At 44.7% G+C, this 24,328-nt stretch overlaps 1 protein-coding gene across 1 annotated transcript in view; it reads right to left on the bottom strand.

Moving 5' to 3' along the window:
- Positions 1 to 24,328, bottom strand: part of MED13L (mediator complex subunit 13L) — a 199,766-nt gene that overhangs the window by 10,242 nt on the left and 165,196 nt on the right. Inside the window, exons 15-27 of the mRNA XM_054173322.1 lie at positions 22,473 to 22,693; positions 19,304 to 19,509; positions 15,979 to 16,925; positions 14,839 to 15,018; positions 13,685 to 13,908; positions 12,900 to 13,092; positions 10,544 to 10,988; positions 8,933 to 9,152; positions 6,407 to 6,595; positions 3,480 to 3,703; positions 2,931 to 3,073; positions 1,106 to 1,264; positions 22 to 198 (exon numbers count right to left, since the gene is read on the bottom strand). Of these exons, the coding sequence (XP_054029297.1) occupies positions 22 to 198; positions 1,106 to 1,264; positions 2,931 to 3,073; positions 3,480 to 3,703; positions 6,407 to 6,595; positions 8,933 to 9,152; positions 10,544 to 10,988; positions 12,900 to 13,092; positions 13,685 to 13,908; positions 14,839 to 15,018; positions 15,979 to 16,925; positions 19,304 to 19,509; positions 22,473 to 22,693 (3,528 nt within the window). The remainder of the gene's footprint in view (positions 1 to 21; positions 199 to 1,105; positions 1,265 to 2,930; positions 3,074 to 3,479; positions 3,704 to 6,406; positions 6,596 to 8,932; positions 9,153 to 10,543; positions 10,989 to 12,899; positions 13,093 to 13,684; positions 13,909 to 14,838; positions 15,019 to 15,978; positions 16,926 to 19,303; positions 19,510 to 22,472; positions 22,694 to 24,328) is intronic.

Raw genomic sequence — 24,328 nt, 5'->3', positions numbered from 1 at the left:
ACCAGACACCTGCTTACTTACCATTAGTAGGGCTGAACCCATCCTCGTTGGGGTAATTCGCTGGTGCCACCTGGATAGTAGCAGAGGTGGGGAAAACAAGGATGTGCGTGCAGGAGGCATCCTGAGGGGTGTTCAGCTGAGAGGACTGCAGGTTGAGCGCGGTGCTGCGGCCAAACACCGAGCCCATAGTGACAGCATCTGCCGGAACGGAAACAAGGGCAGAGGGGTTCAGTTGCATTGTCTTCAGAATAGGTGTTCAGTGCTCAGTCACATTTCTGTGCAGCTGATCTGGGTCTGCAAGCTAATGCATGTGTCCTTGGTTCATCTTAAAGAGAGTTAATTACTAGAAGATCATTTCAACCCACCACAGCTTGAAAAGATCAGATAACAGTTAGCTGTGTGAACTCCCATGCAGTGCTCCATCTTACCTTTCTTTCTGCTGCCCCTAATCAAAGATTTACTTATTAAATGAGCAAGCTTAAGTTACTTCTGACACATCTGTATCTTTACAAAATATACCCTGCTTTGGTGGACATGAAAAAAGCATAGCTTGCTGTCTGTTTTCTTATGGTGTAAAAATACCTGCTTTGAAATGTATTTAGTTCTGTTCCCTGTGTAAGCTGGAACACAGGAAATTCCAGCCCAAACATGAGGAAAAATATTCCTGTGAGGGTGACAGAGCACTGGAGCAGGCTGCCCAGAGAGGTTGTGGAGTCTTCCTTTCTGGAGACTTTCAAAACCTGCCTGGATGTGCTCCTGGGTGATCCTGCTTTGGCAGGGGGTTTGGACTCAATGATCTCCAGAGATCCATTCCAACCTCTACCATTCTGTGATCTTTTCTTTCTAAACTTAAAAAACCAGAGTAGTTTGTAAGAATCTGTCACCACGTACTTCATAAAGCACTTGCTAATATAATACAGCAAATGTAAAGGAACCTCAACAGTTATTTATTTAATTTCAACTTTAACTCTCTGGACTGCTGCTTGTTACAAAGTCTCTAAATAACTCAAGCATATAGAAAGATTTATCCTTACTCCCATTTACATGAAAGTATCATGAAAGAATAAAAGTTTCATTGACATTTAAAGAGTCAGGTAAAGCTTACCTGGCATCACAACAAATGACCCCTGTGGCTCCATGGCAACTAAGCAGGCACTGAGGATAGAGGGAGAGTCTGCAGCAGAGATGCCACACATGCGGCACACCTCCTTCAGTTGTTTGCTGATTGTCTGCAGGGAACATTCCCCAAGGAGGATACTCCAGTCTGAAATGGAAGAACCTTATGGTAGGACAGAGTGCAATTCTCAAACTGCCAGCACCTGTTTGAATGTAGCAAGAGAGTAACCCCACCTTGCATTTCTGTACTCTGCCTTCCTCTTTTTTGCTCCCCTCCATGAAACATAGAACAAGATGTGCAGGTCTGCACCCTGAGCACTGCAGCAGTCACTGCAGGGATTCATTCTGGGGCAGTCTGCTGGGTTGCTAGCAGCTGACAAATCCTGAGGTGACACAAGTCTTTCACTCTGCCTGCAGGGTAGAGTTGCTACTTATCTGATGTTAAACAGGGCAACACAGAAGGGTTCTTTTTGAAAGGTTTGCCAATGTTTTTGATTTGCATGCAGCTCCTTTCCTGAAATGCACCACCTCTCTTTTCAAAAGGCCATCTCTCTGCATCTAGCACACTGCACAACACAGATACTTGAGCTGTAAGCAGAGGTATGAATTCACACACAGCATCAGAGAAATCTTGTTGGATCTTACCATGAATAAAATATAGGAGACAAAGCAAGCTTCAGTGGAGGTGCAGAAGTGCATTCAAGAAACTACATTTAGCCATTGAAACAATGTTACATGTCCAAACAGGAAGGGAGTTGCTGATAAAATTCTGTTTCTGTGCCTTCATTGTATGTACCTCCTGTGTATGCTGGAGGCCAAAATCCCCTACCAGGGCAGGCACCAGCTTTTTTCCCTGCAGGTATTTTTCAGGAGAAGGCATGTCATTGCTGCTTTTCCCCCCGAGGGTATTTGTTTGTGCATTCAGACTCAATTGTTAGTTATTGTGCACTCTTCTTAAATCCTTTTCCATCTCCTGAAGTATAGATCCCATCTCTTGAAGCACACAATCTCCTACAATAAGCTAACCAGAGGACTTCACATCTCCTTCAGTTATTAATGTAAAATGACAAACACTCATGAAATATCTTTGTCCTATCTAATTTATCTTCATGTTCCAACTCAGGAGGCAGGTGGAGATGGAGTGCACCCTCTCAGGATTCCATTTTCTTCCAATCAGTTACCAAACAAAACCTGACTAGCAGCCACAGCCATTAGGAATAGAACAAAAGGTGCTGAATGCATGTTCTGAAGTCCATGAGAAGGATGACTGTTGAAGGGTGGCAGTCCCTACCCTTGCTGGATTAAGGCACCTGTACCTAAAACTTCAGAGCTCCCTTTGATTTGCCTTCAAGCTGTTAGAAAATCTTGGGAACTGTGTGCAGGCTGCAGGGAGCACCTGCCCGCTGCTTAACAGTTAGCTCTACATCCCACAGGGAAAACGGTCTCTCTTTCCTTCCTTCAGCAATGATTTTTGCAAGAACTTTTTGTTTAAGCTCAGGAATCAGAATTGAATCCTGTTTCTGTGACAAGGTAACTATTGTTCAGATCTCCTAACATGGTGAAGCCCATGACTCGCACTTGGGGCACACTGTGCAAATCCTGGTTAATCCATGCAACATCCATGAGACGCAAGGGAGCGGTGTCCAGCCTGGTGTTCAAACAAGCACGCTTGTTGATGCAAACCAGCCCAGAAATGCAGTGCTGGGGCAGGATTAGCACTCTCAGTGCTCTGGCTTTAAAGGTCTGTGGCCAGGGCAGTTCTGCCTTGCACACCAAGGCCAGGTTCCCCACTGCAAACCACTGTCATTCCATACCTTTTAACTCCCCGTGGCCCAGGCGGCCAAGCCGCCCGATGACAACTCTCCAAGGCAGCGATGTCATCTGTACAATACCAATGCACCACTCCCACAGCTTCTGCAGGCCGATTTTACGTGCTGACAACTTGCTCCTCCGTGACCTGGAGTCAAGAGAATCAGGGGCAACACTCAGATTCCTCTTCTGTATCACCAGTCCTGACCCTCTCCAGGAGTTCTGATAGTCTTGCAGAATGCGTAACTGACATTTACTAACAAGAAGCAGAAAAAGTATCTGTGTCTGCCTTCAGTCCTGTTACTGCAGTGATACACAAAAGGTGTCCATATGCTGAGCAACCTGCCAGCTGCTCCCAAAGGTAGCATTTGTAGAACAAGTGTAGCACAGTAACTTCTTCCCTCTGCACTTTATAAAAGTGCCAAATGAAATGCTGTCACTGTAACATCATCATCGTGATCAGCAGGAAATGGGATCAGAAGGGACGTGCAAGAAGCTGATGAGAGTGAAAGATGCCAACCAGAGCCCTAGTTAGAATGTGAAAAGGTTTGTACCTGTTTGGTAAATCAATATTGACTATGCAGGTTTCCAACAGCTCCCCGTGAAGGTCAGTGCAGGATGCCAGAAGCCACCGCTGATCGTGAGACAAGCAATAGCCAACAAAGAGCACGTTGTATTTCTGACTGGCTTCTCCAAAGGTCTCCCCCAGCTCTGTCTGTTTGTCTTTGATGGGTGCCAGTATGAAAGGAGGTGAGTAGAGCTGGATTGGGCTGGGCCTCTGCAATAAAGTCAACACAGTCAGCAGTAGATACCTCAACAGTCTAATGCAAGAAACACAAACACAGATTGGCAGTGGGACCAGAACAATGGCAGTTTGAAACAGGCAGTAAATTCAGGGCGCTTGTAGTCAAAAGGCTGTAGACCAGTCATGTCTGCTAGGTAAAGCTGATGTGCTTCAGATCTTACCTAAAGATTTCTTTTTACATACAGGGAAGCTAAGGTATGAAAACAGTCTTTGGGCAGCAGGCTGATACCAGTCTCTGAGACAGTCAGGAGTTTCAAGCAGCTATTCTGTGTATCCTTTTGCTAAATTTGATGCCATATGCTCCCCTCTGTCCCCTCACATGCTGCCATCAGAACAAAGGACAGCACAGTTTGATGGAGGTACCACATGAATTCCACTCATCAATTGCTCAGGTAGAGCTCAAACTTCTTGTTCAGTTTTCTATTGAGCCATTAGCTGGAACACACTTCCATGGTGTCAGAAATTAAACTTTAAGTCTTCTAGTTCACAGTTTGATTTCAGAAATGCTTTGTGGATTGCATCAGAACCAAACTAACTCATCAGATCTGTAGCTGTGATAATGCTCCTCTTTAGGAAACAGACTACCCTTGACCCTCATAAAACCACCCTCTAAAAGGTTGGTGAGAAGCAGCAAATCAGTATTGTAAATAATACACCTGCAGTGCTCCTGCAGAGCCTGGCAGGTGCAAGTTATTAAATCCATCTTTTATTAAACAAAAAATGTCAGTCCTAAAGTCACAGGAAGCTGAGACTGGAAGGGACCTCTGATCACCTAGTTTAGTTCTCCTGATTAAACAGTCCATTAGAGTAGGCTGCTCAAGACTCCTAATATTGCCATCACTGGACATACAGAGATACTGGATGTCATCTCCAGTGATGGAAAGTTCAGCCTGCCTGGGCAACTAGTTCCAGTGTTCAATCAAATGTACAGTAAAAAAGCTTTGTGTCCCCCCCCCAATTTAAACAGACTTTCTTGTATTTCACTTTGTGCCCACTGCCTCTTGTCCCACCACTGAGCAGAGCCTGGTTCCATCTTCGGTACTCCTTCCCATCAGATATTCATAGAAACTTATCAGAGCCCTTCTGGCAAGACAACTGCAGCTCTCAGTGTCTGCTCAGCTATCAGATGCTCCTGTCCCTGACTCATCTTTGTGGCCCTTTGCTGGATTCACTCTAGCATGTCACATTTCCTGTACTGAGAAGCCCAATCAGACCTGTGTTCCAGGTGGGGCCTCACCAGCACTGAGGGGAGAATAATCACCACTCTGTACACTTCCTAATGCAGCCCCATCTGCTGTTGGCTTGCTTTGTTGCAGTGGCAAACTGTGGGCTCACATCTGTCTTGGCCAACAGGATCTCCAGTTCTTTTTCAAAGCCTCTTTCCGGATTGTCAGTTCCAAACCCATCTTTGCTTTATAACTGCTCTCTGAAGAAAAAACCTGCTGGGCCTGCCCACCTATGCTCAGTAAGTTAGAAATGGTCAGGGGGTTTTCTTCTCGGGCAGAGTGTGGAGGTCTGCTGCACTGACTGAGTGTGAACGTGTGCACAACGGCAAGAGCAGAGATCAGATTCACTGGGTGTGTGAAATGCATGCTGCTCATGAAAATATTTGCTCCTCTTGTGGTGTTTTTTGTCTCCTTGGGAAATTAAAGATGAAATGCAAAGTGCAAGTTAATCAGCTTGGAGGACAAGCTATGGTGTTCTCTCAGACATTACAGGGTATCGTGTTTCTGTTGATGTCCCTTTCTAGGATACCACCCTGCAGAAACATTAATTAGAGGTAGAGAGAAGCTTGCAGGGGTCCTGCAAGTTTATCACTCTTCCCCTTACACCTAAATAGCTTCAGGTATGACTGTTGGAACTTGCTGCAAAATCTGTCTGGCTGAACAGATACCTTTGTGAGGGAAGCGTGAGGGGAGAATGTGGACATGCCTGAGGTGGTAGTGCTCTTAGAAATTCTCAGGGAGGGCTTATGGTCTTATGTGAGTCATGAAACATGTTGATAGGGCAGGTTTATGATGATTCTGAAACTAGAGTTTTAAACCCTAACAAGCATGCCTTTATCCCAAGGTAAGTGGTTAAGTGTTTAGCTGGTCCATTAAACCTAAATAAAACAGTCATCGTTATCTTGCAAAGAATGAGAGCCATTCCTGGCAGGTAGGATGGATTATTCAGCTTTTGACATCCCTGGAATTCCAGAAACGGGGCCTGAATATCTGTGTGTTAAAAAACAGCCGAGAGATAAGCCCACCAAAACAGGGAGAGCTCTCCATTACCTCAGGGAATTAATAGAGGACCTGTAATTAGGCACAGGAACTTCTTTCATGTATTTGTGTGTATAAATAAAGGTGTGGCAGAAACGCTTGCCTGTAGGAGCACTACAGACTAAAGCTATAAGAGGTCTCAGAATCCTAGGTAATCACAGACATCTCCTCTTTCCTCTTCTTGTACACTGATCTTTAACCTTTTATGACTCAAACCCAGAAGCTTAAAGCTGAAAGGAAGGAGTCTGACATTTTCCTTACCATTTTCCATTTAGTATTAGCTCACCAATACCCCTTCTGTTTTCATTACCTTCTGTACCTTGAAAAAATAGTCCTACCAGTGCTTTCTCTACTCTTTTTTGATAATTGAGAGAAGTGGTTACAGTTTCATTTTCTTGACACCACTACTAACCTCAGGATTTTTGAGGGTCATCTCAATGCTGGCAGCTGGCCCAAAGCCTGTGAGTGACTTGATGTGGATCTGTGTGGGCAAGGGCCTCCTGCACTGGCAGTACACTGAAAATGCCAAGGACTTCAAGTGCTGAATGTAGAAAACCTGTTCATCCTTCATTGTCTGCAGCATGTACTGGCAAGGCACAATCTGTATGAATCACAGAAACAGTAAAACATGAGTGAAAGCCTTCAGAGAGCTGCTCATCAACATCAGCCTAGACTCACACGTTCTTTAGTCTCTTAGCAGCCATAACACTTTGTACTGCAGTACAGTATCTGTAGCTTCCTAGCAGGGCTGCTGCCCTTTCCCATGAACAGCTGTGAGAGTGACTGCACTCCCTGACACAAACACAAACTCCCTGACATTGCAGCTAAATGATATATTTAAGGCTGCAAAACCCCTCCGAAAGCTCCAGGCTCCTACTGCCCAATGCAATGGAAGAGTCTTCTCCCAGGGCCACAGTAACTGAAAGCTGTAACATGTCAGGAACAGCTGACAAGCACAGCTTACTAAAAACTCTTGAGTTAGTTTTGCTTTCATTGAAGGAGAAGCCCCATCAGCTACACAAATGGAAGAGGTTATTTTTCTGAGGTTCACCATCTTATTCCTACTGCAATTTGGGAAGGGCATGTGGTGAACTACAGGTGCAACAGTTACCAAAGTATACTACAAGAAGTAACTACCCCTAAAACTTGAGAATAGTTTTAATGTTTTTAATCCTCAGTCCAAAACCAAAAGCCTGTAGCTTGTTAAAGCTCTTTTTCTGATCAGCATCTTCCTTTCGAGGTAGCCTTCACTACATAACCTCAGTGTTCTGAGCCTTGTGCCTAGGTTGGTTTGGTTCCATACTTAATGGTTAGAACTATTTGCTGGTGATGTGGAACCAGCACCATGGTGTCATTCTTAGGGAAGACTGAAGAGATCAGAATTAAGATTCTATTACAGTGATTTCTGTGGTTATTCCTCCTTTTCAATTCACTGATCAGCAGAAGTGCAGCAATTCTGCTGCTGGTCAGTTAACAGATATTTTCAGCAGCAATAAAACTTCACTCTCACAAAACTTTTACTACTCTCTGGTTCTTGCCTGAACCACTGGAACCTGAGCAGCATGTTCTACTTACTAAATGTGACTGCATGTTTTTAAAAGCCAGGTCTTCATCCAAGAATTCCAGAAGCTGGGCTTCTGCACTCTCTAGATGAATTGTGATAGATCTGCAAACATTTGGCTTTGATTTATTTTGAAGCAACTGTATGTTTGTGTATCCTGCAAGTACAGCTGTGAGAACATTGTGCTGTATCATGTTCCCCTTTGCTTAGAGAAAATTGACTGCTGTTGTGACATAAAATGGCAAAACACCCCAACTTAGAGAAACAAAGGGTAAGTGCCCAGAAGATAACCAGTCCTCAGGAAGAGTTGGTGAGGCCATCAGTATGGACAACGATGCAGTTTCTCTGCACAGTTTACATGGTCCTGGTTTTCAGACATCACAGTATCAGGGGCTAGTCTCTTTTCAGTATCTTCAGGTCTGAATCAATGAAATTGCCTGCACTCTACACCACAGTATGAAGTTGTGAATCTGACTTTCAGTTCATCCTGAAGTGTTTTGGTGACGATTTCCCCATCATTTCAGGGAACAATGAGGTGAAGATTACCAAGAATGACTCATTTTCCATGCCCAATTTGAAACACTGTAACAATTTCCAATTATTTTTCTTTTTGGATTTGTTTTGTTTTGTTTTCTAATTTAAATTAAAATACTTTAAAGCCGAGCTGAGCACATATGAATAAGGTACACAGGCATCAATCACATGCTGCTGCTGGCATGTCTTGCACATGCACAGCTTGTAATCTCTGGCCTCCCATTTCCCCCTCCCCAGTTATTTCAACTGAACCACTGGGAAGGAAGAGGCATGGCAGAATGCAGGCAGCCTGGGCAATGGGCCAAGCTCTGCTTCTGGCTACACAAATTCAATTCTTAAGCAATTCCAGAGTAAGTAACTATTATTATATGCCAAGTTACATAGTAAATTATTTTTAAGCAGCAGATAATAACAATACAATAGTTAAATTATGCATTAAATGTCTGGTTTCATATACTACTTTTGGATTAAACAATATAAATCAAGAGAATATAAAAAGCAAACAAAGCAATCAAAAGAGCAACTGGACAGTTTTGGCAATGGCAGCCCAAGTTGTAGTTTAAATAACTGAAATCCCTCTTCAGGAAGCCTCTAACACGAGTGCAAGAAACACACAACAGATCTGATGCAAGGATACTGGGACTGCCTTACACTCATTTCCTCACCAAAACAAAAGCAAGTGGGTTTTTTAATATATAGACTTGGACTGTCAACAAAACAATTTGTAAATATCACCTAAATTTGATACCTTCCATGTTTTATCTTTTAGTGCAGTGCATGTGTCAGAAGTGTGCTGTGACAGAATACTCTCTGGTGGGAAGATACAGAGGAAAGCAGAGTTACCTGGAGAATGAAAGAATTCCTCATATTCTCAGGCAAGTTATCCAACATTTCTGTGTAGCATCTCATCAAACTTAACAGCCAGAAGTTGGTTGAGGCAGATTCTTCATCTGCAGTGTAGGTAAAAGGATCCACCATGTAGATGACCACCGCAGGGGGATAGGCGTTGCTGTCAGCAGACTCGGGCTCGGTGGGGATCCCTATCCTCTCCCTCTCTGTAACACTAGAGACACACAGAGCTGTTAACTGCTGGCTTTCTGTGAGGGTGTGCAAGGCTGAAGCAGAGGAAGGAAAAAGGGAGTAACTGAGTGACTGTCATGTTCAGAAGCAAAACACAAAGATACAACAGTGACTGAGATGTCCACTCACTGCAGCAGCTCTTCATCCACAATACCTGCTCTTGATTAAAGACACTGGCCACAAATTCTATCATAGTTTCATTTAATGCAGTCAGAATAGATTTTGCCTGAAGATCATGGAAATGCTATTAGCTCTGTGAGATTCCTTGTCGGGTATGTGCCAGCCTGCTTAATAGTGCTGTTGACAGTTTTCTTTTTGGAAAGGTGGAAGGAGAAGAAATTGAGAACCAAGGAAAAGTGCCAAATCCATACTGATGGAGACTGAAGCTCTCTGTTTAGCTACAGAAAAGGTTCCATTGGTAATGGAAGGAACAACTGAACATTTTTACTTGGTAAAACACTCCCCCGTGGCTCAGCCATGGACAGGAGGCTCCACATCTGTAAGTGATAAAAAGCAGCTCAGACCTACTCTGTCAGAAACTGTGCTGCAGCTGATAAAGCAGCCTTGTGCACAGATTCAGGGAGCAGATGGCTTAAGGATCACCCCAACTACAACAGGATGTGGGCTTTTCACTTAAGATACAGGAACTCCACAACATACATCATGACTATTAGCAATATGCATTACTGTGAGAGTAATGAAAAACATGTTCCCTCAGGAAGTTACTTACATGAGATGTTAAAAACCCTTTTCTTAATTTTTATGTTTGATGGATGACTATTTCTAATGAAGTCTTTAAAAAGCTGGGCTGCTAAAATTGATTTTAAAGTAACAGTAAAATAATTCTGTTTCCTGGCCTCACAGTACACCTGCTTGCAAAACAACCCCTGCACTGCAAGTAAATGAGAACCACCCCCCAGGAGTGTGTTTTGTATCTGTGAACATCACAGGTGGGATGGAGTTGTCCAAGAAAGAGTCATTCAGTGTCACAGGAGAGGTTCTGTGGTGACACAGGTGAGACCTGGAACAGAACCTACCAGACACCTTGTGTTTGTCTTGCACTGCCAGTGCAGGCCAGGAGTGGTATCCTGAGGCATCTCACACAGAACTACAACACCCATGCTCATGCAGTCAAATCAGGCTGGCTTTCTTGTAACAAAAAAAGGGAGGTTTGCTTTTTTCCAACTCCCCTTTCTCATAAATAAATAAAAATGGGCCCTGTTGCATTTACAGCTGGCACGAGCACTGCACACGCCAGAGGGTCCTCTCCTGCCAAGGATTTATGTAAGGCTTAAAGGGTAGGAGGTGCATGGAAGCAGAACAGTGGATTTAATTGGCAGCACTCTGAGTCACTTGAGCACTTAGGTAACTTACCCCTCCTGTCCTTCTTGCGGCTGCTGCGATAAGTTTTGACCTGATTCTGCATCTCCTCCAGGGGCTGTGCTTCCTTGTGAGCGCTCTGCTGTGTTTGCCCCAGTGCTGGTGTTCTGCCCCGAGCCGATGTTCCCACTGAACCCTGGAGTAGAGGTAGCGGCCATCTGGTTAACGCCGGGCGTTGCAGAGGATGCTGACAGCTGTGGCACAGAGGATCCAGAGGATGAGCTGCTTCCTGCTGGAAGGCTACTGGTCCCACCACCAGGTGTGGAGTTGAAAGAGTTGCCTGTTGGTGCTGCTCCAGCAGCTGAGAGACATGCTGAATTGGAGGCTACAGGTCCAGTGTTCCCAGGTGCTGTTTGTGTCTGGCTTGCTGGCGGTGGGGTTTGGTACTTAGGTGGCAGCAGCAGGCTGCTGTCAAGCTGCAGAGTGGCTAAGTAAGGTGCTGAAATAGCACATAAAGAGGGAGGGAGATTAATGACAGTCTGCCAGATCAGAGTGAACTGCAATAACCATGAAGTCATACAGAATATTCAGAGAACATAACCTTCAGTGTAAGTTTGACCATTCTTGAGGGTTTCAGTTCTGACTGATAGTAATCAAATGTCTTTAGAACAGGACTGGCTTTGCAGAGCTGTGTGAACTGAAGCTGGTACTGACATGTCATTACCTCTAGCTAGATGGAGTTGTGATAACAGCTTTATAGAGAGGTCAGCTTTGCAATCTCCTGGAGGTTATCTCTGCCAGACTGAAAATCTTAAAGTCCTTTTTAACTGAGCTACAATAATGACAAACTTTAATAGTTATTTCTCCTCCTCACTATTGGAAAAGAGACAGCAGAGGGATTCTTTTTGAGTACTAAATGAATAAAAAATAAGTAAATTAGTATTTATGTACTCATGGAGGTAGTAAATCACCAGCAGAGAAGTTTCCAGCACTGCCCCTGCCAGATGCCTCAGCTGTGAGCTGAACAGCTCGACTGCCCAGCTGGCTGGGCACACGCTACAGATTTCTGCAGGTAAGCCTGGGGTATTTATGTTTAATCATGTTGCAATAATTCCTCCCTCCCAGTTACGTGGTAAATTAAAACTAAAAGCAGACTGAATGAGGCAACAGTGTCATCTGAGACAGGAGTCCTCTTTCTGCCAAACTTTCCTTGCAGGCTGGAGCAAGTGTTCAGCAGTCTGTGCAGCTGCCCTGCTAACTCCTCCCATAGGTTTGCTTCAGCTCTGTTACAAAATGCTCCAAGTAACCAGACTGCAGAACTGTCACCCCTTTCTCAGAGCAAAGGGAGCAAGGACTTTTCAAGACATCACTTTAAAGTTCCTGGCTCTTTTTAAACAAAAAGGTACTTTGCACATTTCAGCTCAAGCACAAAGCATTTTTGTGGCTGGTGTTCTACCACTGCTCCCTGTCTTCCTGGCCAGCACTGTCTCAGCAATGCATCTCTGGAGACGTTTTGGATGGGTCAGTGTCTTGTACTGAGATCCCATTTCTTGGTCACGTACACAGCGTGTTACATTGCCTCTGGATTCATTATGGAATGGAACAGCCATATCCCTCTCCAGATGAAATCTGGGAGCAATGTCAGATCAGGGACCAGCCTTTTGGTATGGAGGGCTGTAAAGCAAACTTTATACCCTCCCACACTCCCATACTCCACACTTCTGTGTGAAACAAGCACACCCAACACTACCTTGTGAAAGAACAAACGTGGCAAGTGGCCATAACAACCAAAAAGAGAACAGTCTTTTATACTGTGTCACTGTTTTAGGATGGAAATAAGCTTCCATGAGGTCCAGAGACCATGCCATCAAGAGTAATGTGGTTCCAAGGATCCACACACTCAGGGCTCAAGGCCACTGTTCCTCTCTCTTTTCACCTGTGTTAACTCATCCTTCCTCTGCAGAGTTTTAATGAACTTACAGAACTTAGGTGAACTTACACCTCCTATATGAATAAATGTCATGATTGAAGGCACCACATGCACCATTCTGCCACACTGTTGTGCTGATACATCCCAGCAGCACACCAACCAGATCAATTTATGCATTCAGCCTTGTGTGGAATGTCTCCGAGACACACAAACATAAACTGACTTTTCTATAAAGATAAGAATTGGCATTTGAATCTCTGAGATGATCACCAGACTGATGAGCAGCAACAGAACTTTCTAAAGTAGGGAAATGTAACCAGGAAGGATGAAGAAATTAAGATAAAGCCTCATAATACCTTTTATATTTTGAAACAGATCATCCTCAGGGGCTTAAGAATCAGCCCCATATCCACCTACTGCAAATAGCCTCTGCCATAGCTGCAGGAAGGCAGAGCCTGGCTGGTGCCACGGCAGACTCACCTAGGTGATGCCGGCAGACCTGGGCGTACAGTTTGAGCCTGGAATGATTGTCGCACTCCTCGCTGCCCCAGGGCTGGCTGAACCACTCGCTCACCAGCTCGTCCGTCAGCTTCTGGGCCACGCTCTTGCCCACCCGCATGATCCCATCACGTAACACTTTGCAGATTGGTTTGTGCTGGCCCAGTCTACACATCTGGAGAAGAAAGCAGAAATGCCTGTCACTAGATGCCAAGCACCTGAGAAAGTTACCCAGGCTGGTTTGTAGTGCAACCCCTTATTGCCAGCACACAGCTGGTGGCTTCTTAATAAATATAACCCCAGGAGGCTGCCTTCACCTGCTGACTGGAATTGCCCTTACAGCAAAAGTAAGGATACAAAGGAATCTGACATATTCAGTAGTACACAGTGTGCAGGAGTAGAAAAGGAAATGCTTTTATGTGTAGCCCAGCAACAGCTTCTTTGATCTGCACCTTGCTCCTTAGGTTTGGTTGGGCTTTCATGCATTAGGTTGCAGCTGCATTAATACGAGTGTTATATCCTCTGTTAAACAAGAGAATGGGTGCTGGCAAGAGCAGGTGGCAGCAAACACTCCCAGATGCACAGAGACCCACAGCTAACTCAATCCAAGAGCACTGTTGGACTCTGGAAGTGCAGAGAGTCCTCAGAATGTAATAAATCCTCATTCTAATAATTGTAACTTGAAACCCTATGGATTTCTCCCAAGGAACATGCAGTAGAGCAGAAATGACAAGAAGAAACAGTTCAGTGTGGTTCCTTTTTCTGACCTCATATACAGCACTCAAGTCCCTGAAGAAAGTTTTGGCTCCATCGAGCAAGGCCTCATTTTCTGGACACACCACGATATAGGCGACATCCCGATGGCCCCCGTACGGGTCTAGCAACAGCCTCTCCCAGAAGGGCAGGGAGAACGGAGAGATTGTCAGGAAGTCCTTGTCATAGCCCACCAGTAAAGTCGGGATGGGGAGAGGCTCAGGAGACTCCTCAGAGCCTTCAAAGAGAACAAAGAGAGAACAAACATTAGAATAACTGGCTTGACTCCAGTGGGTTCTCTGATGCAGCAGCAGAAGTTTCTCTCACAGGAGTACTGCAAATCACTGATCCCTTGCTGCACTGGGTCCCCAGAAGTCACGGAGCGGAAGCGCACACCGAGGCGGTACCATGCCTGAGAATCCACGTTCTCCACAGGCTGTCTCCTCAGGAAAAGAGATTTATAATGGGGGACACATAGTGCTTAAGAAATGTGATAAAATCAAAGTTCAGTGAGGCAGAGTAGAGGGAGCTGATGCAAGCACCACTGAAACCTTCCTGCAGGGTCCCAAGATGACATCTTTCATATTCTGTAAGCAAGCCTGCACGGGTTAAGAGCGAAATAAAGTGCAGGTGAGGAGGACATTTAATTGGCTGTCATTACTCTGCAAATGTGCACATAAAGAGTCTGGTTTGTGATCTGTGTTTTCCAGAAGCGCTGCTCAGAGCCAGGAGATACTGACACTGAAACTTCTTGTTAGGAACATGGGAAACCTTAGAATCGGCAAAGCTTTTTGTGGAGAACACCCTCCACACTCGGTATGCTTGCACAGCTCAGCAAGCCCCTCTTCCCCACTGTGATATGGTTCAGCTTGAGCAGCTTCCTCTGTTGGTGCTGTTCACACACCAGCCAGCTTCCGTGCATGCCACAACCCAGATCTGTATAGGGAGCTTGATCCTCACCCAGCCTTTCTGCACTACGTGCACATATTCGTCAACCTGGAAGGGCAGAACCTCCACTCCAGTGCTCAGCATGTGCTCCAAACGCCTTTGCAAGCCTTTTAGAGCTACATGCAGAGCCTGTTTGTTCTAACTGCTCTCCAGAGGAACGTGCCCGTTCCAGAGCACTGCTCTTTCCTCTGACTGCTGCCATAGACCACAGTGCACGCACCGTAGGTTCCCCGTCCTGCCATCTTATGGAACTGCTGCCAGGTGAGTGGTCCCTGCACGTGCTGGATGTTCTCCCAGGTCCTTCCTGTCCGCTTCTTCTGGATGGCATCCTGGAGAAAGGGCTGCAGCGACAGCAGCATGCGCACCACGTCCTGGGAGGAGAGCATGCTGATGTCCAGTACTGAAATGACAAAGGAGCAGCAGTCATTTTCAGGAAGGAACAGGATGAAGAAATTTGGCAGCACTTTTAGGTTTATTGTTCCTTCACATTGCTCTCCACAGTGCCCTTTGTGCAACTCTAATTAACTTAATGGCATCTCCTGTGGTACTTTATGAAAACAATGCTGAACTAAAGCTGTCACCCTAGGCCTTCTCACACACCTTTACAATGTTCCTGTTGTCAGAGTATCTTCAGCAGACAAACAAGGAAGATCCGATCATCATATCCTTTATTTTGTTGTTTTGTTGACACTTTCACACAGAGCACTTCATTTCTGCTGACTGCTTATACCCTTCTCTGAGAGGGGATCTTATGATGTTTCTAAATATCTGCAGCATGGGTGTCAAGAAAGGGCCAGGCTCTTTTCAATGGTGTCCTGTGATAGGGACAAGGAGCAATGGGCACAAACTGGAACCCAGGAAGTTCCACCTCAACGTGAAGGAAAACCTTTTCACTGTGAGGCTGCTGCAGCCAGCTGTCCAGAGAGGTTTTGGAGTCTCCTTCTCTGGAGACTTTCCAAACCCTGTGTGACCTGTCCTAGGTGATTGTGCTTTGGCAAGGGGGTTGGACATCAAAGGAGATCTTCAGAGGTCCTTTCCAACCCCTATCATTCTGTGATTCTCTAAAACAAAGGGGCTATAATTCTGCCTTCCCTGAACACCTGAATTTATTTTGCATCCCTGCTTCAGATTTGTGAACTTCCACAGACTCTTTCCCAACTTAGACCACATAGCCTATGGTCAACTGGATAATTGGTTCTTTAAAGATCATTTACAGAGCTTTCAGAAACCTGCTTTGTTTGTAGAATGAGAACTGTTAACTGGGTCACACATCAAGTGGCTCAGGATGGACAAGTTTCAAACAAACATACATAAGTCACCAAAAAATTCAAAGGAAGAAAGGATGTGTTCTAAGCCATACCATTGCTGTGAGGCCAAGAATGTACAGTGGCACTTCTTACAAGGGCTTCATCCACCTTCCCACCCGTGGGGTTGTCCACATACTGCCTGCCTTGCTCGAGGGCATTGAAGCACTCAACCCAGGAGTCGTTGCTGTCGGCCTGCAGCCTGTCGTAACTCCAGTTCATGCAGGGCAGCGTCTGGCGGTTGTTGGAGGCCATGTAATCCAGGCAGCTCAGAGACGTGAAAGGCTGTGTGTGCTGATTCTGGAGTAGCAGGAGGAGGCTCATCGGAGGTTCCTGGGTCCTTCGAGCCCCTTCTCCCATCTGAGAGATCAAGTTGCTTTGACAGACCATCAGCCGCCTCTCCGCAGCTTGGCCAATGTCCGAGGTCTTGCCGAAGATGTCCAGCTCATCCTCGATGAAGAGCCCGGAGTTGTAGCCCAGCTTGCGGTTCATGATGGCGCTGAAGCCGCAGGTGCAGCGGTACTGGTCCTCGTTGGAGGAGTCCGGGATGTAGAGCCCCACGTCCGCGCCCTTGATGTTCATGTTGCAGGCGCAGATGCAGCAGCTGTCGAAGTTGCGGTCCTTGAAGATGTTCAACACCGAGTCAGAAAGGATCAAGGTGACGTACAGGCTGTGGGCCTCTGGGATGGGCTGGACAGTGGCTGGCTCCACAGAATTGAGCGGTCGGGTTGTGGAAGGGGTAGAAGCAGGTGAACCTTGATCTGTGCTGTCGTACTTTACAGATCCTTGCCCGCTTGCGGTACCCCCACCTCTAGGAGTCCTTGGGGTCCTGGGAGTGCGTGGGGTAGGGACAGAGAAGCGGGGAGTTGCTGGTGACGGCAGAACTCCTGCTCCACTGTTGCTGGCTGGAGCAGTGCTGTTTAGTGTCACTGGAGTATTCATCTGAGGAGTGTTCATCTGAAGATAGTCTTGGTCAGCCAAACTCCCAACACTAGGCACATTGCTGCATGAAACAGAAACGAAAACCAGTCAAACGCCATCCCAAACTGCTTGGCTGCACAATTGGTTGTGTCAAAGCTTCTCCCTAAACACAAGGAGACGATGGTGCAAATGGAAGGAATTCTTTGTAGCCTCAGGAAAGGATGAACACATTTTCTGCTCAAAACCTTCCACCCCTGTCTCTCAACTGAAATTGAAATTCTCCTCATGAGCACTGTTGTCTCTTATCAGCATAATCAAATGGTATCCTCTAGCACGTAGCCCTCTCAAAAGATTATTCCTATGGCCTAAAACTCAAATGCTCTTGAGAAGAACCTCTAGATAAACAGTCAAGTTAAGATTTCAGGATATTTGTAATTCTTGTAGGGAAAAGTGAAAGAATTCCAGCGGCTGCTTTTAATGCACTTACCTCGTCAGAGATGTACATTAGTGGAAATGAAGAAAACATGTCAGAGGAACAGAAATCTTCCTTTACTTCAGAAATCATCCCTGTGAACAGCTGTCAGAAGTCACGTGTGTGGCACTTACATACAGCACGGCCTCACGGTGCTGCGCAGCTGAGAAGGGCATTTCAGATACCAGAAATGCTCATTTAGCACTGAACAGTCTGCAGCACAATGTGACACATCCCATTACAGTCCAGCAAAGCTAAGAATCCTATTTTTGGGCCACCTGTCATGAATGGGGTTTATTACTCTGGTTCTAGCCATCATCTGCCAAATTCAAGTGACCACAGGACAGTTTGTACATTCCCATGAGATCTATCGTCTCTCTGAATGACTCATATCAAGGAAGAAGTAACACAGGACCAACCAAAAGAGTAAGATTGAACTTTTCTCTTTCTGAGTTGCTGATAAGCTGCTCACTTGTCTGGAAATGTGTCCATTACATCCCAAGGTAAGGAAAATGCTGGAAGAACTTAATGAGTCTCTGGATAAAAGATAGGAAACAGGAATTCTTCATGTTCGCCTGTTCTGTGTTTTGTGTGCTGTTTAACGGGAGAGCTATGTTAGCGCTTACACATCATTAGTGACTTGAAAAGGAAAATAGTGAAGACCTCATTCTGCAGAATCCTCTTACTACCTTGAACTGATGCATGTCCAGCTCAAAGCAGGAGAGGAAGGAAAATAGGAACAAAGGTTTGAGGGAGCTGTGAATCTGAAGCACACTGACTGCCTCAGACTAATAAGAAAAGGTGACCTAGAAACCTTGATTGGCAATCAGCACTCAGTCGGAAGCCTGCAGTAATAATCTTGCCTCTAATTGGATTACATTGAAAATGAAAGGGGTTTTTCCCCAACAAATACCTGAAATTAATAACCAGCTCAGGCCTGCTGAATCAGTTAGCAGCATGAGAAAACCTGAGAATTAAATTGCTCCCTAGGCACTATCAAGGGTTTACAATTTCTTCTTTGCAATTCTTTTGGGAGCACCGAAGGATCCTTTGGAGCTGGGAAAGGCCTGATTTAAAGGATTCACAGACTGCCTTAAAGATACAGGCCACTTCCTCCAGAAATGAATGCAGTGCAGCAAGAGACCTCTAAACTATTATTATGCCTTTTAAGAGGTTTTATTAATTTAATGTTGCAAATTCTTGATAGCTTTCAAAACCCCCAGCGATGAGTTTCTTCTACAAAGATTGCTAATTTCTGAGACCTAAGGAAGGAATACAGGCATTTAACAGCAGTGTTTGCTTGTAGGCAGCACTCTCCAGCTTGGCATCTCTTCTTTCAGCAGCTAGCAAGGAAGAAAGAGCAGACCTCCCATCAGCATCTGCCAGATGAGCAGCTCCCCAAGTGACCCAATTCAAGGTAAATCACATGAGGACTCAGAAGAGTCAACATGAGCACATGGAGGAGAGAGATGTCATAGGCTTGCTCAAAATACTATGAGCCCTTAGAAGGCAAACTGGTATCATCAGGGCCAGGTATCATCAGCCTGATGCTCAGACTGAATCCACACACATACAGACAAGAGGGGAATCTAACTGTAGGTTAGAGATGGGAGGGCAGAGACAGGAGAGGTTAAGTGCATTGATTTTATTCCCTAACACTTCTGGTTTCTGTTGAGTTACAACATTTTCCTGTATCAGAAATCACAACCCAAGTGCTCCATTCTCCTGTTCTGTTAAAGCACTACGAGTGTAGCAGACACACAGCACAGCACCAGCAAGCTCCAAAAGCTGTTCTCAGTTCAAATATTCTTACTATCAGAACTCTTTTGATCCCAGACTGACAAATTTAAAAGATGTAAAATACATTTGAAGGTTATTTTATGGATCTGGTGGGTAGTAAAGCACTGTTATATACACAAACTTTTCAATCAATGAACCATGTAAATTATGCACATGCAAAAGGGATTTCCTACCAGACTGTTACTTACTTGTAGCCATCTCTAATGAAAGTGGCTGCAGGTGGCAAAGGAAGTTGTTCAATTTTAGGAGGAACAGCCCAAGAAGGCCTGAAAATGCAGGCATCTGGTATCTTCAGAGGTAGGAGGCACTGACTTGGCAGTATCTTCAGTGGAGCAAACACAGAGGAGCCCACAAAAGGTTGAAATGATGGAACTTTGTGCACGTATGAGAAATCCTGTAACATCCAAGTGACACTGCTTACAACTATGGCAAGGTTATAGTTAGACATTTACTTTTAATTAAAGCCTGTACTGAAAAACCTCTACAACTGCATTTGCCCCTAAATTAATTTATTCTTTATTCATTCTACAACAACACTCAAGAGCAGTTCCTCCAAGGAAACTCAGCTGAGGCCCCTTGTTAGAGTCAGATGCTGTGCAACTTCAATGTCAGCAGATTTTCCAGTCAGACTGATTCAGACAAGCTGTGTTTGAAAAGTGAGCAGTGAACGAGGAGATCTTTGTATTGCCTAACTTTAAACACCTAATTCTGGCACTTAAAAGATTGATCTTTGTGGGACTTCTGCACTGACAATGGAGAGAGGCTGACAGTGAGAAGAAACCACAGGTGCCTTAAGACAGCCTCTCTTAACAATAACAATATAACAATATTAGTATCATTATCATCATCATTATTATTACTAATAATAGGGATTAATACAAACCAAGCAATGAGTGGACACTTTACACAAGCCAAATATTAAACAGAGGCAGAGTATTAAATATAAATATAGAAACAATCCTGTAAGCATAAAATACAATACAAATATCACTGAAGTCCAGTCAAAGGGACTTGAATTGACTGTCAGCTTGGTTTGCAGAGGATGATGCCATGAACTTCAGCCAGAGTTTCTAGAGCTATCCCAAGCTTATTTTCCTTTCAAGGCACTACTGCAAAGTAAGACTCATGACTGGAAGAGTAAGAGTCGTCTCAGAACGTCAGCATTCAACATCTCCTTAGATCTTTGCATTCCTTCCCTTGCACCTTGCAAAGCATTGAGAGATGAGCAATGTGTGGATTACTGCCTTCAGCCACTGAACACTCAGCACAAGAAACCTTCTCAGATATTCTCAACATGCTTAGCAATGGGTTTAGGTGCTTGTTTGCCCTGCTGGTGTATATGAGCAAGTGTGACACTTAAAAGCAAGTCAGCTGTGTATTTTAATACTTCTAAACTGGTTGTGAGGGAGATGACAATAGCTTCAGTATCAATGACACCCTACAATCTGCTCCCAGTCAAAAACTTTCTGCTCCAAAAAAATCAATATAAATCTTTTTCCAGACCCAAATTATCCTAGTTTTGAGCAAAGAGTTTACTGCACAAACAGAGGAGAAAGACTCAGCAAGGTCGATGGCATGGCAAAGTCTCACAAACCTTATTAAAAACTTATTTCAGGCTTCTGAAACAGTATCAAACCAGGACCAGGCAAATGGAACAGATGTACTCAGCAGAGCCTCTGAGAAGAGGCCTCATCTCACTATGCCTTCAAGTTAGGATGTTAGAAGGAAGAATGGATCTATCACTAACAGAGCAGACTGGCTCCATATGCCCAGCTTTCAGGTGCTTAACTGTCTTCACTGCTGATAACCAACTGCCTCACACTTCTGCAAAGCCTCTGTAAAAGTTCTACCAGCTCAGCCTCTTCACAGACATCAGCTTGACTGGCAGCTCTGGGAGCTGGTAACTTCTGGGTCTCACTGGACACGCTTTATGACAATACTGAGTCAGGAGCTCTCTTACTGCCTCCCATGCACACAACTTTCCTCCTGTCCCAGGGACACAACTGAGTGCTCTGAGGGAGACAGTCACCCTGTGGCTTGCTGTGCTTGACTTTGTCTGCCTAAGGTACACTGCTAATGCAGTAACTCCAAGCTGACTGCACTATCTATACTGAGACCAATTCATGTGCAGCCACTCCTTGTCTATGTAACTGCAAGTGCTGTGTCTGCCTGCAGCTCTCTCAGCAATGTAGATATGTGAAGCCTTTGGTTGATACCAGCATTCACAGGAGCACCAAATAAGAGGAAGGAGGTGCTGCTGGGGACAGAAATGGCTGCTGCCATAACAGGGATAGGGTGGGCCTGACAGAGGAGAATTAGGCTATAAAATCAAGGGTTGGGGAAGACAGAGTTATAGCCTATACCTCCATTTTTATTAGCTGTGTACAAATGAGCTTGCTGCAGAACAAGGTGATCTGTATTTCTACACAGAAAGGTTCATTTTTCAGTGCAAAACCCCTCAGGCTCTGTGCATGGCAATATGATACTGACAACCTGTGACAAAAGTGACAGAAATCGGCCCAAAAAGAATATGCACAAGCAGGCAGAATGGTTTTATCCTACCTCTTAAACTGTGCTAAGGATGGCAGGGTGAAATACAAACCAATGGGCAGCAGGTGCTTATGTTAAGTCCCTTCATGTGATGCTATGGAAAAATGGACACATCTTGGTATGTGAGGCTGGGGAGGTGAGGCCTAGCAGAGTCCCCAGTTAAAACAGCTCTTTATTCAGACACACTATAGGGCTCAATAGAGGAGAAACTATGTGATATTACCTGACCTGTGTTATACAGAAAGTCAGATAAGAATGGTCCCATCTGGCCTTAACACTTGTGAAGTAACATCAGCTGAAGAAGAAAGAGACCAAGTTCAACCCCTGGGCTTTCTCAGAGATTTTCAACCCTAACCAAACAAGGCAACATTTGAGAGAGAAAAAGGCAGCCTTGCTACATGCAGGATTTTATCCTTGCTGCATCCCCAGGGACTGCACTACACATAAAAGGTGCTACAGAAAAATTATCTGAAGAAATCAATCATTTAACAGCTACTCAGTCATATATGTACATCCTTGCCCTTAGGGAAAGGGCTCATTTCACACACAGTATTGTTTGTTTCTGAGAACACCCGAGAACATTACCAACAGCAAATCACAAGAAGAAAAATGCCTACAGTTAAAACCAGGGAATAGTTAAAAAGCTCTTTTACTAGGGAAAATTTTCCCCACTAAAGACTAATCAGCACTTTACTTGGCTCCAGCTCACATTTGTTAGTCAGCTACACACACTGTATGTCACTTGTTTATACAAATCAAAGCATACACAGATGAGATTATAAAAATACCACATCTTTGGCATGTTACCTTAAGTTCTTCAGGTTTAGGGCTACCTAATCCATCTTCCACCTCCATTTTAAACTCAGCAAGCTGTGTTGGAACCATGTTAACCATAGGACTTTCCATCATTCCCAGGGTAGTCACGGTCTCTGAACTTATTCCATCTTTATAGCTCATTACTGGGGAGAAGGCAGGGTGTTGTTCTAAAGAAGGTGGTGTTGGGAACATCCTTTGGAGATCTGCCACAGCTGAATACAATGAAATGACACACTGTTAATCACCAAAACATGAGTTGTGAAGGAAGTCTAATAAAATAGAAGATACTGACTCAAGACCAGTTCATCAGTGACAACCTAGTGAAGATTCCACAGACCACTGGAGTTCTGACACCAGAACAAATCCATGAGAAGTGAACTCCTAGGCTTACATTCCAAAAATTCCCAGGGGTACTTTGCAAGCTTTTGTTCAGCAGCAACACCAAACTGGTAGGTGCACCAATCCCATGTACAATGATAACAACAAAAACATCATGCAAGAGATGAATTGAGGTGAACGCAAAGCTCTGCCCTGCAGAGGTTACGAAGGAGCTAGAGAGCAGATGCTCCCCTTTGTCAGAGCTGATAGCCAGCCCTAACATGGGTGGCTTCTGGGATCAGCCTGCACTTAGCTGTGTTTTTCCACTGAGCCATTGTCCTCTCATTTGGTTCATAGCAACAGAGCTCCCGAGGAGAAGACAGGCCACTGTTGCTAAAACAAACACAAGCCATTTTCCTTAACAATCAGACTGCCAGGCATCCCAAAGTGACAGGGGGCAGAGGAAGACACACAACTGCAATTTGCCAGCGCCAGACAGCACGCCAAGAAATCCTTAAATTACTTCCCACTAAAAGAAGAGCATAATGCAATCATCCATCAACTGCTTGCTTTTTTTAAGCAAAACAAACAAAAACCTGATCTAGTGGGAGGGGAGTGGGGTTGGAACTGGATGATCTGTAAGTTCCCTTCCAACCCAGACTACTCTGTGACTCTATGCAGACCCCAACAGAAGTGCTTTATGAAGGGCAATGCAAGCGAACACTAAGCAGAATAGTATCATAGTATCAGTCAGGCTTGGAAGGGACCACAAGGATCATCTAACAAGGTCTTGCATTTTTCCCCCAGCTACATTTTTTTCCCTTCCAGCTACCAGCTTCTGTATTTATTTTCCTTACAATTCAGAATATTATCTGTGTGTTCCTGACTTGAATTGGGGCAGATGTTCTCTGGACATAAGCATCACTCTGGTGAACTCGCTGTTAAAAGACTCAAATCAGAGAAAAGTGAGTCCCAGCTGTGTCTCCACTGAGATACTTTTCCTGTCAGACTGAATGTCCAGTTCCATTTCCCTTCCTACACATACACCCAACCCCAGCTGACAGGACATAAGCAGAAATAAGAGCTGGAGTTACAAAGATTCACAGTGCACAAAGCTGTACATTGACAGTACACTTGGGTAGGATGCTGCAGCCTCCAGAGACGTCTCCACTCTGCCCTAACGCAGCCAAACCCAGAATTCTGCTCTGTTGTGCACAGAGATGAGACAGCCAGGCTATTTAACTCTTCATTTAACTCTAGTCAACTCTTCAGACAAAGTGAAACAACTCCAAGAGGTGAAGTTCTCTCCAAATGGAGTTCTGTTGGTACTAACAGTCAAAGCTGAGCCCAAAGTCTTTTACAACCTGGAGTAAACAATGGGCTAGGAATTATTCCCACTCAGTTCTTTGAATTTGAAAGCCCATAGTCTTGTCCTGATATTGGATCAATTAATGTTGAAAACAGGTTCAGCAGAATGGAAAAAACAAAAAATTCCACCAATGTTAGTATGCAATAAGCTCAGGGTTAGC

Source organism: Dryobates pubescens, chromosome 25, assembly GCF_014839835.1.
Source record: "Dryobates pubescens isolate bDryPub1 chromosome 25, bDryPub1.pri, whole genome shotgun sequence".
Taxonomy (NCBI): Eukaryota; Metazoa; Chordata; class Aves; order Piciformes; family Picidae; genus Dryobates; species Dryobates pubescens.
Note: the sequence above shows the minus strand (reverse complement) of the source record. Positions and strands in the feature narration are given on the sequence as shown.